The sequence below is a fragment of the Saimiri boliviensis genome, chromosome 9, assembly GCF_048565385.1.
Source record: "Saimiri boliviensis isolate mSaiBol1 chromosome 9, mSaiBol1.pri, whole genome shotgun sequence".
Classification (NCBI taxonomy): Eukaryota; Metazoa; Chordata; class Mammalia; order Primates; family Cebidae; genus Saimiri; species Saimiri boliviensis.
In genome coordinates, this window is record NC_133457.1 from 92,224,647 (window position 1) to 92,240,139 (window position 15,493).

Genomic DNA, 15,493 nt, shown 5'->3' on the forward strand with positions numbered 1-15,493 from the left:
GACGGGATCTCACTCTATCACCCAGGCTGAAGTGCAATGTCATGATTATAGCTTACTGCAGCCTCAACCTCCCAGGCTCAAGCAATTCTCCTACCTCAGCCTCCCAAGCAACTGAGACTACCGGCACGTGCCATTATGCTTGGCTTTTTTTTGTTTGTTTTTTTTGAGGTGGAGTCTTGCTCTGTTGCCCAGGCTGTAGTGCAGTGGTGTGATCTTGTCTCACTGCAACCTCTGCCTCCCTGGTTCAAGCCATTCTCCTGCCTCAGCCTCCCGAGTAGCTGGGATTACAGGAGTGTAATACCATGACTGGCTAATTTTTGTATTTTTAGTAGAGACAGGGTTTCACCATGTTGGCCAGGCTGGTCTCGAACTCCTGACCTCAAATAATTCACCCACCTTGGCCTCCCAAAATGCTGGGTTTACAAGTGTGAGCCATTGCACCTGGCTGATGCCTGGCTAATTTTTTAATTTTTTGCAGACACCAAGTCCCACTTTGTTCCTCAGGCTGGTCTTGAACTCCTTGGCTCAAGTGATCTCCCACCTCAGCCTCCCAAAGTGCTGGGATTACAGGCATAAGCCACCATGCCCAGTCCATTTTCTTTCTTTATATCAAAATGTGCTGTTTTCATGTAAAGAAATAAAACAACCCCATAAGCATGTAGATTATTTGAACTGCATAATTAATAAACTTATGAGAAAGCTATAGTTTTAAATTCATATATAAGGCAGGAAAGACTAAAAAATAATGACCCACGTTTTCATGGAGCTAAAAGTAAAGGCCAATTAAACCCAAGAAAAAGTAAAAGGAAGAAAGTAAAAAAGCTAAGCACAGAAATCAATGAAATAGAAAATAAATATATAATAGTAAAAATTGTTGAAACCAATGCGGGTTCTTTGGAAAGATTAATAAAGTTGATAAATCTCTAGAAAAACTAAGGAAAAAGGAAAGAAAATATAAATTACCAATACCACTAATGAAAAAGGGACATTACTACAAATCCTATAAATATTAGGAGCTCACAAAGAATATTATGCATTTATGGCAATAAACTTGAAATTTTGGGTGAATTACATAGATTCCTAAAAATCAAACAAAAAAAGAAGTATATCCAAACCGACATAAGAAAGAAAGGGCATTTACTTAAAAAGAAAAAGAAAAAAAACCCACAGCTTAACATTGTACCTAGTGATGATTTAGACCAGGCGTCCCCAAACTTTTTACACAGGGGGCCAGTTCACTGTCCCTCAGACCGTTGGAGGGCCGTCACGTACTGAGCTCCTCTCACCACCAATGAAAGAGGTGCCCCTTCCTGAAGTGCGGCAGGGGGCCGGATAAATGGCCTCAGGGGGCCGCATGTGGCCTGCGGGCCATAGTTTGGGGATGCCTGATTTAGACAGAAAGCTTTCCAGGGAAACCTACTTTACCACTACTGTTCAGCATTGTACTGGAAGTTTTAGCAAGAGCAATTAGGCAAGAAAAAGAAGTAGAAAGCATCTAACTAGAAGTAAAACTGTCTTTGTTTGAAGATGATATGATCCTATATGGAGAAAATCCCATAGGATACACACACACACAAACTACTAGAGCTAATAAATTTAGAAAACTTTCAGAGTCCAACATCAACATACAAAAATCAGTTGTGTTTCTGTACATCAGTAATGAACAATCTGGAAAGGAAATAAAGGAAACAATCACATTTACAATAGCATCCAAAGGAATAAAATTCCTAGGAATAAAGTTAACCAAGAAAGTGAAAGACTTGTACATGAAAACTACAAAACATTGCTGAAAGAAATTTAAAACACAAATAAATATAAAGGCACCCCGTGTTCATGGATTAGAAGAGTTTATATAGTTACAACGGCAGTATTCTCCAAGGCAATCTACAGATTCAGTGTAATTTTTATCCAAATTCCAATGGCCTTCTTTTGTAGAAATAGAAAAAGCAATCCTCGAATTCATTTCGAACTGGGGCCCCAAATAGCCAAAGCAGTTTTGAAAAAGAAAAACAAAATAGAAGGATTCACACTTCCTGATTTCAAAACTTCAAAAAGCTACTGTAATAAAAAAAATTGTGGTCCTGGTATAAAGATAGACATATAGGCCAGGTGTGGTGGCTCATGCCTGTAATCCCAGCTATTCTGGAGGCTGAAACAGGAGGATCACCTGAACCCAGGAGGTGGAGGTTGCAGTGAGCAGAGATTGTGCCACTGCACTCCAGCCTGGGCGACAGAGCAAAACTCTGTCTCAAAAAAAAAAAAAAAAAAAAAAACTGATACAAGAAATTGAAAATCTGAATAATTGTGTATCTAATAAGAAATTGTGTTTTTTTTTTTTTTTTTTTTTGAGACGGAGTTTCGCTCTTGTTACCCAGGCTGGAGTGCAATGGCACGATCTCGGCTCACCGCAACCTCCGCCTCCTGGGTTCAGGCAATTCTCCTGCCTCAGCCTCCTGAGCAGCCTCCTGAGTAGCTGGGATTACAGGCACGCACCACCATGCCCAGCTAATTTTTTTGTATTTTTAGTAGAGACGGAGTTTCACCGTGTTGACCAGGATGGTCTCAATCTCCTGACCTCATGATCCACCCGCCTCAGCCTCCCAAAGTGCTGGGATTACAGGCTTGAGCCACTGCGCCCAGCTAAAATTGAATGTATTTTTAACACATTTCCACAATGATATTTTAAGCCATGTAACTTGTCCAAACATTTAAGGAAAAAAAATACCACTCCTATATGACACTTCCAGAGAATAAAAGTAGAACAAATACTTCTCAGTTTATTTCATGAGTCCAACATAATTTTAATTCCAAAGCCTGACAAGGATTTTATAAAAAAGTAAACTACATACCAGTCTTTTTTATCAATATCTTGTAAATTAAATTCAGGCATCTACAAAAAGGGTAGAATATTACAACCAAATGGGGTTTGTTCCAAGAATGAGGGCTATTTTAACATTTGAAAATCAATACAATATAGCACATTAATGATATAACATAATAAAGTATTGATAAAATTAAACACCTATTCATGATTTTTTTGTAGAATAAACTAGTACTACAAGGGAGCATTCTAAAATTTGATCAAAGGTATCTACAAAAAAAATCTAAAGAAAACATTATACTTAATAGTGATGTGTTGATAGGGACATTCACTATCACTTTTATTTATCATCATACTGCAAGGCATAGTTAGTGCAAAAAAGGAAAAAAGAATAAAAGAAAAGTGTATTTTAAAAAGAAATATATAAAGATTATAAAGGCAGGGTTTAAATTGTGATTATATGCAGACAACATAATTGTGTACATTAAAAAATCCAAAAGCACCAGGCACAGTGGCTCATGCCTGTAATTCCAGCACTTTGGGAGGCTGAGGCAGGTGGATCACAAGGTCAGGAGTTCAAGACAAGCCTGGCCAAGATGGTGAAACCCCGTCTCTACTAAAAATACAAAACTAGCAAGTGCAGTGGTGGATGCCTGTAATCCCAGCTACTCGGGAGGCCAAGGCAGGAGAATTGCTTGAACCTGGGAGGCGGAGGTTGCAGGTTGCAGTGAACCAAGATCACACCACTACACTCTAGCCTGGGAGACAGAGCAAGACTCCATCTCAAAAAAAAAAAAAAAAAAAAAATCCAAACGTTTTTACAGAGAAATGGTTTAGAATTAGTAAGTCACTAAATACAGGATCAATAATCAAAAAATACTTTTTATATTTTTCTATATAGGTAGCAAGAAATAATTAGAAAATAAAGATTTTCTCGATACTATTTACAGTAGCATTAAAAATCAAATGTCTGGAAGTGTGTAAAAGAGAAATTAAAGCTGTAAATAAATAATGTTCATAGATTAGAAACTCAATCTAGCAAAGATGTCAGTTCTTCCTCAATTGATCTGTAAGTTTCATATATTCCCACTCAAAACCCCAAGAGGGTTTTTTTTTTTGTTGTTTTGTTTTGTTTTTTGGTGGAAATTGAAATCTATATGGAAATACAGAGAACCATGAATAGCCAAGCCAGTTGTTAAAAAGAATAAAACTTGAGGATTTTTACTACCAGACCCCAACACCTGTTGTAAAGCAACATTGTTAAAAGAAAGTGCTTTTCACCAAGCACCTAGATCTCAAGTTCTAAATACTATTTTTCAATATCACTGTTACTTGGAAGAAGTAGCTAACCCCAGGGCTGGAGCACAGAACATATAAAATGAGTCTGAAACAAACACCTTTTGGTGCCAATATATAAGGAAATGCATGGGAAAGGATGGGGGCTTGTTGAAAGGACACAAGAGTCAACCTGAAGGACTCAAGGCCAGTCATTTTGAGCAACAAAGAAATAGTAGTTATATCCGAGTGGATATAATGGAATGGAAAGCACCACACTCTGAAATCTGATTGTGAGTCCTTTATTGCCAGCGACCGAGAGTCAGCTCACGCTCAAAATCTCTCAGTCCCAAGGAAGGGGCTTGATTTCTTTTCATACCTTGATTTAGGTAGGGAAGGGGGAGCCTAGCTGAAGTGGAATTTTACAGAAGCAGAATGAGCAGGTTAGGGGAGGAGGCTGGTAACTAGGAGGCAGGAGGCTCCCATGATTGTTGATTAACTGAGGAGGGTATACACAAGTGGTTCCCGTGATTGCTGGTTACCAAGGAGGGGCATTCGGTACTTTCTATACAATCAATCAAGGGGTATTTACAATAGCAGGTGGGCTTGTCAAGCAGGATATGGTTACAACAGTTATATGTTTCTATAGCTCTAAGTACAACATGACCCAGCACAGGAGCATGACCTAGATACGCACTCAAAGGAGAAATGGTGGGAGGGGTGAGGCAGAAGTTAAGATGGAGCCTGACTCTCAGCAAAATGGAGTCTGTCTGGCTAACACAGGGTAGCTTAGGGCATAGTGATCATTTGAACTATAACCCATAGGTTAAAACAAACATCCATGAATCTAGACTCAGAAATAATAATTGCACAAGTAAATGAGGGAACACATCTCCTCCTTATAGAAGAATTCCAGTTAATAAATGTGCAAGGAATTAGAGAACCACAAAACTACCATTAGGCAAACACTACAGTAATTGTTGCAAGCAAGGTGGATGCTAAAATCGGTGGACAAAAGCTTAAGGAAAAATAGAGAATATATGTATAATTTCAGCATATCTCCCTCAAATGTTTGTCATTTACAAATGAAGAATTAGTAACTTTACAGTAGAGAAACTCAGTGAACACTATCTTAACCAATCTTAAATTGAAATCACCAATTTACACCAAGAAAAAGTGGTCATACTTAATATGTCAAAATCTCAAAGACAAGGAAAAACTAAGGAACTCTCAACAAATTAGAGGTGGCTAAGGAGACATAACTAGATGTAAGATGGGATCCTGGATGGGATTATAGGACAGGAAAAGGACATGAGAGAAAAAAACTGGTAAAATTCAAATAAGGTCTGTAGTTTAGTTAATATGTCAATGTTAAAGTATCATATCAATGTTAATTTCATGGTTTTGATAATTGTACTATGGTTGTATAAATGTGAAAGCTGGTAGAAAGGTGTATGTGAATTCTTTTTGCAACTTTTCTGTCTAAAATTATTTCAGAAGTTTTTAAAATAGCATAATATTGACAAGGGATATTGGTTGCGTAGCATTGCTATAACACAGTGCCACAAATTGGGCAATTTAAAATGAGAAATGTAATCTTTCATACTTGTGAAGGCTGGAAAAGTTCAAAATTAAAGTGCTAGCAGAACCATGCTTCCTCTGAAGGCCCTAGGGCAGAGGCCTCTTCCTAGCTTCCAGTACATACCAGCAAGCCTTGGCATTCCTTGGCTTGTAGCTGCATCACTTCAGTCTCTGACTCTGTCTTCACCTGGCCTTCCCCCCCACCACCCCGTCTGTCTCTGCATATCCTCTCCTCCTCTCCTAAGGATAGCAGTCAAAGTGGATTTAGGGTTCACCTTAAGCCATTATGACCTCATCTTAACTAATAATCTGAAGAGATCCTATTTTCAAATAAGGTTATATTCTGTGGTTCCAATTTGACATGAATTGGGAGCTGAAGGGGACCCATTCAACCCAGTCAGTATACAAGGATAGGCAAATAGACCAATAGAGCAGAGTAATAGCAGCTCTAATAATGTCTGCCCACATAATCAATACACCTGATTTACAACAGATGTGTCACTGCAATGCAGTGGGGAAAGGGGAGAATCTTTTCAATAAATGATGGTGAGTCAGGGCTGGGTGCGGTGGCTCAAGCCTGTAATCCCAGCACTTTGGGAGGCCGAGGCGGGTAGATCACGAGGTCAAGAGATCGAGACCATCCTGGTCAACATAGTGAAACCCCGTCTCTACTAAAAATACAAAAATTAGCTGGGCATGGTGGCATGTGCCTGTAATCCCAGCTACTCAGGAGGCTGAGGCAGGAGAATTGCCTGAACCCAGGAGGCGGAGGTTGCGGTGAGCCGAGATCGTGCCATTGCACTCCAGCCTGGGTAACAAGAGCGAAACTTTGTCTCAAAAAAAAAAAAAAAAAAAAAAATGATGGTGAGTCAAATGAAAATCTATATGAGGATAAAAAGCATCTGGACCCCTACCTCACAGAATATGTAAAGACCAATTTCCGATGAATCATAAACCTACATTTGATAGGTAAAATAAATTGTTTTCACAACATATTCAGGAGAATATCTTCATAGTCTTGGAATAGGCAAAGATTCCTTTAATGGGACACAAAAATAACCTAATTGGAAAAAGTTGATAAATTAGACTTCATTTAAATTTTAAAAATTTTCAAGCTTAACCTACAAAGATGTAAACACCTAGAACTCTTATGTACCCATAGGAGTAGAAATTGGTATGAGTACTTTTTTTTTTTCTCCTTTTCTTTTGAGACAGGTTCTCACTCTGTCACACAGGCTGGAGTGCAGTTGCACAATCCTGGCTCACTGTAGCCTTGACCTCCCAGGCTCAAGTGATCCTCCCACCTCAGCCTCCTGAGTAGCTGGGACCACGGGCTACATGCCACCATGCCTAGCCAACTATAGTTTTTGTAGAAGTGAAGTTTCACAATGTTGCCCAGTCTGGTCTCAAACCTCCTGGGCTCAAGTGATCCTCCTGCCTGAGTCTCCCAAAGTGCAGGGGTAACAGGCATGAGCCACTGTGCCCAGCCGGTATGAGTACTTTGATTTTTTTTGAGACAGTCTCATTCTGGAATGCAGTGACACGATCTCGGCTCACTGCAATCTCCACCTCCCGAGTTCAGGCAATTCTCCTGCCTCAGCCTCCCGAGTAGCTGGGATTACGGCGCTTGCCACTACACCCAGCTATTTTTTTGTATTTTTAGTAGAGACGGGGTTTCACCACCTTGGCCAGAATGGTCTTGATCTCTTGACCTCGTAATCTGCCCGCCTTGGCCTCCCAAAGTGCTGGGATTACAGGCGTGCACCACCGTGCCCGGCCTAGTTTTTTGTTTGTTTGTTTGTTTGTTTGTTTGTTTGTTTTTTGAGACGGAGTTTCGCCCTTGTTACCCAGGCTGGAGTGCAATGGCGCGATCTTGGCTCACCGCAACCTCCGCCTCCTGGGCTCAGGCAATTCTCCTGCCTCAGCCTCCTGAGTAGCTGGGATTACAGGCACGTACCACCATGCCCAGCTAATTTTTTGTATTTTTGGTAGAGACGGGGTTTCACCATGTTGACCAGGATGGTCTCGATCTCTCGACCTTGTGATCCACCCGCCTCGGCCTCCCAAAGTGCTGGGATTACAGGCTTGAGCCACCGCGCCCGGCGCTGTTTGTTTGTTTTTTTAAGATGGAGTCTCGCTCTGTTGCCCAGGCTGGAGTGCAGTGGCATGATCTCAGCTCACTGCCACCTCCACCTCCTGGGTTCAAGCAATTCTCCTGCCTCAGCCTCCCGAGTAGCTGGGATTACAGGCATGTGCCACTATACCTGGCTAATTTTTGTATTTTTAGTAGAGTCAGGGTTTTGCCACGTTGGCCAGGCTGGTCTCAAACTCCTGACCTCAGGCAATCCACCTGCCTTGGGCTTCCAAAGTGTTAGGATTACAGGTGTGAGCCACAGCGCGCAGCCTTGGTGTGAGTACTTTGAACCAGCAGTTCTACTCCCAGGCATATACTCAACAGAAATGAGTATATATGTCCACTAAAAGACTGTAGAATTTATGTAGCAGATTTATTAATAATAGCCTCAAACAGGAATTAAATATTCATCAGTAAAATGGATAAATAAATGCTGTTATATTCATACAATGGAGTACTGTATGTCAGTCAGAAAGACAATTACTATAACCATATAGAAGAATCCCACAAGGCATTATAGACTGAAAGAAACCAAACACAAAAGAGCATATACCAAATGATCCATTTAAGTTCAAAAACAGGCATAATCTACAGTGTTAGAAATCAGGATAGTGCTACCTCTGGGGCATGGATATTGATTAAGAAGGGTCATTTTAGAGGGCTCAGGTGTGCTGGAAATGTACTATATCTTGATTTGAGCAATAGTTACCCTGATATGTACATTTTTTAAATTTTGAGATGTATACTTAAGGTTTTTATACTTCATTTGATAATATGTTATACTTGTTTTTTTAATTAAGAAAAAATATAAATATTCAAATAAGTACACTGTCAGTATAAAAAGAATCATCTTCATTAGAATATTTGTTGTATTGAGATTTTTGCTTAAATCAGATTTTATTGGAACTTCCATTTGGGTAACATTTCATGGTTCACTGGGCACTTTCACATAACATGATAAGAGATACGTCATTTGGGTATATATCAGGATAAAGATTCTAATTTATATCACTTGAGCCATAAATGATATAAATTAATACCAAAAATCAGCAGCTTTTTATTTTTTTCAAGTTACTGTGTTGGAAATCTCAATATTGCGTTACTAATTTCTGTCTTTTAGGCTAAGACATCAAGCACACAAAGAATTTTATGCCTACAAACAGGTGAGAAATTTAATTCAGATTGGCTTTGATTGTTTTTCCCCCAAAAAAAACTGAGAACTCTGATTTCCACTCATATTTTAAACTGGGACTGAATTTACCTGTGTTCATTTTAGCATCTCACTGCCAATTTGCAGTATTACATATCAACCTCATTTTCTTAAGTATTCTTCTCTTCTTTTATAAGCATTACTTGAAACTATAGAAAGTTCAGATAATATAATATTATAATTTAACAAGAAACTTGAGTCAACAGTTTGCTAAAGAGAAATGCTATAGCTTGTAATTCTTGAAGTTACTGTCAACTTAATGGAGTTCAGAGATACCATTAAGTGAAATTTTTTCTTCCTTCTATATTAGAAGATATAGCAGTTCCTCAGAGGTAATCAGCTGTGTTACAGTGATCTCTTATACTCCCTTTTGTACTTTAAAGGTTAGCTTATATTATCAACTAGAAGTCTGCAAGCTTGGATCATAGCTGTTAATAACTAGTGCTTCACTGATTTTGTCTTTAAGTTAATGTGCTTATCTTTTCTTGAAGGCCAAGTACAGTTATTTTTTTCTTCCATTAATATTTTACCACTGACACCAAACAAGGGGCCTAGATTTTCCTTTGGCCCTAAGCATTAAATTCTTAATTTTTGTTACCCTTAGCTTTCTTGTTGAGTAGTAGGGAGCTTCAGCTTATTCGAGTCTTTAACCTTCCTAACACTGATGTTACAGGACATGTTACCACCTGAGGACTGTATATCTTTCTGTTCATCTTTCATCTATGTATCTTTGAAATCTGAGTTCATTGGCACATTCCATAGATGTACATACTGATGTCCTTAGGTAACCCCACACTCTTCCCTGTAGGTCTCATATGGAATCCATAATCAGCATTGAGTATTTTAGTTTTCTACATGAATGAATCTTTTTGTTTCAGTCCTATCATAATCTTTTTTTTTTTTTTTTTGAGACCAGGTCTCTGTCACTCAGGCTGGAGTGCAGTGGCATGATCACAGCTCACTGCAGTCTTGGCCTCCTTGGGCTCAGGTGATCCTCCCCACTTAGCCGGGTGTGGTGGCACACATAGCTGGGGCTACAGGAACACACCACCACACCCAGCTAATTTTTGTATTTTTTGTAGAGATGGGTCTCGCCATGTTGCCAAGACTCCTATCATAATCTTTTGTTTTGTTTTTTGGTTTGATTTGGTTTTGAGACAGGGTCTTACTCTGTCACACAGGCTGGAGTGCAGTGGTGTGATCTCGGCTTACTGCAACCTCTGCCTCCTCGGCCCAGGTGAGCCTCCCAAGTACCAGGGATTACAGGCATGCACCACCACGCCTGGCTAATTTTTGTATTTTTTGTAGATAAAGGGTTTCACTATGTTGCCCAGGCTGGTCTTAAACTCCTGGGCTCAGCCAGTCTGCCCACCTCTGCCTCCCAAAGTGCTGGGATTACAGGCATTAGCCACCGCACCTGGCCACCTGTTATAATCTTGACAACCTACAAGATATTTGTATGTAGGCTAACTAGAAAGTAAAATTGGCCTTTGCAGTCACTTAATAAGTGAAATTAACTGATAAAACTAATCAAGTCATAAGATGCACAGTAAATTTGATCTTTGAAATATATTGGATAGGAAATTTAGTATATCCCTGTGAGGCCAGATACTAGCTTCTGGTTGTGATTTCTGAAAACATGATTTGCCCTCAAATCCATTTTTAGTTCGGTAATATAAGACACCCAAAATTAAATTTTACTTGCCTATTTTTTTCATGTTGAGATGAAATGTAACTCTAATAAGCTATGTTTAGTCTCAGAGTTTCTTCTTAAATGGTAAACTTCCTTCTTATCACTTGGCATTCATTTTAACTACCACCTGGTCACCACGGAGTCAAAACTTTCAAATTTAAGATTGACGTACTTTTTTTTTTTGAGATGGAGTTTTGCTCTTGTTCTCAGGCTGGAGTGGAATGGCGTGATCTCTGCTCACTGCAACCTCGGCCTCCTGGGTTAAAGCAATTCTCCTGCCTCAGCCTGCTGAGTAGCTGGGATTACAGGCAGGCACCACCACGCCCAGCTAATTTTTGTATTTTTAGTAGAAACAGGGTTTCACTATGTTGGCCAGGCTGGTCTCAAACTCCTAACCTTAGGCAAAACACCCACCTGAGCCTCCCAAAGTGCTGGGATTACAGGCATGAGCCACCACACCCAGCCCAATTTACCTTTTAATCTTTCATAAATTGCTAGTTAGTCCCATCAGTCAATGCTGTGTTTTACTGAATCGTGAGGCAATCGGCCTCATTTATTTTCCCCCTGTATTAGCACTTAGTCCAGATTGGCGTGTGTTGTTAATCTCTTTTCTCAAAATTTAATCTATTTTCGAAGAGTTTTTTGTTTTTGTTTTTGTTTTTGTTTTTGTTTGAGACAGAGTTTCCCTTTTGTTGCCCAGGCTGGCATGTAATGGTGAGATCTCAGCTCACTGAAACCTCTGCCTCCCAGATTCAAGCCATTCTCCTGCCTCAGCCTCCCGCATAGCTGGGATTACAGGCATGCGCCACCATGCCTGGCTAATTTTTTGTATTTTTGGTAGAGACAGGGTTTCTCCATGCTGGTCAGGGTGGTCTTGAACTCCCAACCTCAGGTGACCTGCCCGCCTTGGCCTCCCAAAGTGCTGGGATTACAGGCATGAGCCACTGCGCCTGGCCTTCAAAGAGATTTTTTAATTTGCTTTCTTTTTTTTTTCCGAGACAAAGTCTGTCTTTCACCCAGGCTGGAGTGCAGTGGAGCAGTCTCAGCTCACTGAAGCCTCTGCCTGCTGGATTCAAGAGATTCTCCTGCCTCAGCCTGCTGAGTAACTGGGATTACAGGCAGGTGCCATCCCACCTGGCTAATTCTTGTATTTTTAGTAGAGACAGGGTTTTACCATGTTGGCCAGGCTGGTCTTGAACTCCCGACCGCAAGTGTTTTGCCTACCTTAGCCTCCCAAAGTGCTGGGATTACCGGTGTGAGCCACCGTGCTTGACCAAAATTGCTTTTTAGGAGAATATTGCATTGTTGGTCAAGTTTTAAAAATGTTGCTATAATGATCTGTCTCAAACTGTAAAAGAAATTCTCTCCAATATCGAATATGAGGCAAATGAGCTGTATATACAAAAGAAAAATATTTGCAAGTATAATGAGAAATATTTAAAATTACAGATTTATATACTCCAAGAATATTATAAAAAAATAAAAAATAAATTACAGATTTAAATGGGCTTAAGAACATACTTTTTTGTCTTACAGGTTATATTAAAAGAGAAAGTAAAAGAATTGAATTTACATGAGGTAAGTTGATGATAAGTAATTTAATCTTTAGCCATTTTCTAGTAGCAGTGGTATGCTGTGGTATGCTTAAACACTTTTATTTGCAGTAGTCAAAAAAATTAGGCTTATTTTGATTGGGATAATAGAATATTTGAGGGTGGGATCACATAAAAATCAATTGTGTGAATGCTTTACGAGAGTAATATAACTCACACTTTTAATAGGGATGCTGTAAAATTTCATAGCAGCAGGGATGCTGCTTGCTCTCCATGCTGTATGAATAGGAAACAAATATGTTAGTTTTTCTACTCCAGATGAGTATGTACTAATTTCCTCATTGAAAATGTTCCCAGTATTTCTTTCTTACCAGTGGTACAAAAAAGGGAGCAATTATCTCATGGGGCAGGGATTTGAGAAGGTAAGACAAATGGAATAGGGGAAGAACACATAGGTAGAGAGATATGAATCCTTGGGATTGTTTAGCTATTCAGTTGCATGGTTGGGTCATAGGTGCTTTGGAACTTAAGTACAAACTTGGGTGTATATATCCTGCTATATACATTAAGATATATAGCCTGTAAGAGTTCTTTTTAATTCTGTTCCTTGTATTGCCTCTCACTACAAATTTTCAGAGTTTTTATATTTATCACCCTTTCTTTCTCCCTTTCTGGGTTTTCTAATTGGTGTTTAAAGCAATTACTTGGAAAGCTGTGCTTTGTAATAGCTGTGTTGTATACAGCCTAACTATGGTGAAGCTAAATTGCCAGTCTCTTCAAAGAAAGTTAATGTGTTAGGTTATTTGAATAAGTTAATGTGTTAGGTTATTTGAATAATAATAATAATTACTAAATACTTTGAAATCATCTGTTGCTCTTTTGCTCTGTGCACATTTTTAATCAAAAATTTGATATGTTTCTGTTTAATAGCATTTAGATCTAGCTTTGGATTAAACTGAAGCATTAATTACTGTTTGATTTTTTACTTTTCCCGGAAGTTAATTTTGACACACAGAATTAACATGAAGTAGTAGAAGGTGGTCTGTTTTCCATTTGGAGTCTTTTTGATGACCATAAATGAAAATATTAAATTTTTATCAGGTTCATCTGGAACAGAAGTCTTCTTTATTGGTTTGACTTATTAAGTTTAGAAACTTTGTCCTGAATAAATACACTGTGTTGCATCAGTATGTATCAGAATTCATATCGAACTACACCTACCAATTCCTGTTTCGCTGAAGCTGGCCATTTGTATGTAGTCTTGAATCCTTTTTCACCATAGTCTTCCCAGCTTTGGTCATGGTGAGTTGCTTTCTCCATTGAAATTCTTTTGTACCTTTTTCAAAAATCAAATAGCCATATTTTTGTGACAGTATTTCTGGATTCTCTAGTATAGTCTCTTGATTTATGTGCCTGTTTCTTCATCAGTACCACACTGTCTTGATTATTATAGCTTTATAGTAAATCTTAAAATCAGGTAGTGTGATTCTTCTAACTTCATTCTTTTCCAAAATTGTTTTAGCTAGTCTAGGTCCTTTACTCTTCCATGTAAATTGTAGCATCAGCTTGTCTGTATCTACCAAAAAAAAAAAAAAAAAATTCTGCTGGGATTTTGATTCATATTGCATTAAATCTATAATTGTGTTTAGAAAGATTTGACCTTTATCATGGTGAGTCTTCTCACCTGTGAACACATTATGTCTTCCCATTTATTTGTTTATTTGAATCTCTGTTGTTAGGTGTATACACACTGAATATCTTCTTGGTGAGTTGACCCTTTTGCCAAGGTCTGTCACCGGGCAGGGTGGCTCACACCTGTAATCCCAACACTCTGGGAGACCAAGGCAGGCAGATCACCTGTGGTCAGGTGTACAAAAGCAGCCTGGCCAACATTGTGAAACCCCATCCCTACCAAAAATACAAAAATTAGCCAGGCATGATGACGGGCACCTGTAATCCCAGCTACTCGAGAGACTAAAGTAGGGGAATCGCTTGAACCTGGAGGTGGAAGTTGCAGTAAGCTGAGATTGTGCAATCATTGCACTCCAGCCTGGGGAGCAAGAGCAAAACTCTGTCTCAAAACAAAACAAAACAAGTCTCTCTTCATCCCTGGTAAATTTCTTTGCTTTGAAATATTTGTCTAGGCCAGGCACGGTGGTTCACACTTGTAATCCCAACTCTTTGGGAGGCTGAGGTGGGAGGATTGCTTGAGCCCAGGACTCTAAGACCAGCCTGGGCAATATAGTGAGACTTCATCTCTCCAAAAAGAAAAAAATTAACTGGGCATAGTGGCACATATGTTTAGTTCCAGTTACTTGGGAGGCTGAGGTGGGAGGATTGCTTGAGCCCAGGAGGTTGAGGCTGCAGTGAGCCAAGATTGTGCCACTACTCTCCAGCCTGGATGACAGAACAAGACCCTATCTCAAAAAGATAAGGAAATATTTTTCTGATATTAATATAGCTACCAGCTTTCTTTTCATTATTTGCATGGTATGTGTTTTTCCATCTTTTTCTTTTCTTTTCTTTTCTTTTTTGGAGGTGGAATCTTGCTCTGCTGCCCAGGCTAGAGTGCAGTGGTGCAATCTTGGCACATTGCAACCTCCACCTCCTAAATTCAAGCAATTCTCCTGCCTCAGCCTCCCGAGTAGCTGGGATTATAGGTTGCCCACCACCATGCCTGGCTAATTTTTGTATTTTTAGTAGAGATGGGGTTTCACCATATTGGCTGGGCTGGGTCTTGAACTCCTGACCTCAGGTGATCCGCCAGCCTCCGCCTCCCAAAGTGCTGAGATTACAGACATGAGCCACTGTGACTGGCTTCATCTTTTTATTTTCAATTTACCTATTGAATTATATTTGAAGTAAGTTTTTTAATAGATAGCATATAGTTGGGTCACGTTTCTTTATCCACTCTGCCAGTATGTCTTTTAATTGGTATGTTTAGATCATTTACATTCAATGCAATTACTGACACAGTTAGAATTAGGTTTACTTTTTTTGTTTTGTTTTGTTTTCTGCTTTTCTCTCTTTTTCATTCTGTTTTCCTTTTATTGCCTTCTTTTGCGTTATTAGAACATTTTTTAGTATTTCATTTTAATTTATCTATTATGATTTTTACCTTATGTCTTTGTATAGTTTTTTAGTGGTTACTCTAGGGGTTACAAAGTAAATATTTAGAATCAGTTTTTTAACACTCCAGTTGGATCGTAGAGACATTGCCACAATA

The 15,493-nt window shown here is 39.2% G+C and overlaps 1 protein-coding gene across 2 annotated transcripts in view; it reads left to right on the plus strand.

Annotated features, from left to right (window-relative positions):
* RNF24 (ring finger protein 24) overlaps nucleotides 1-15,493 on the plus strand; it is an 84,658-nt gene that overhangs the window by 53,271 nt on the left and 15,894 nt on the right. For both annotated transcript variants that reach the window (XM_074406305.1, XM_039479444.2), the window contains 2 exons: nucleotides 8,932-8,974; nucleotides 12,251-12,292. In XM_074406305.1, the coding sequence (XP_074262406.1) occupies nucleotides 8,932-8,974; nucleotides 12,251-12,292 (85 nt within the window). The remainder of the gene's footprint in view (nucleotides 1-8,931; nucleotides 8,975-12,250; nucleotides 12,293-15,493) is intronic.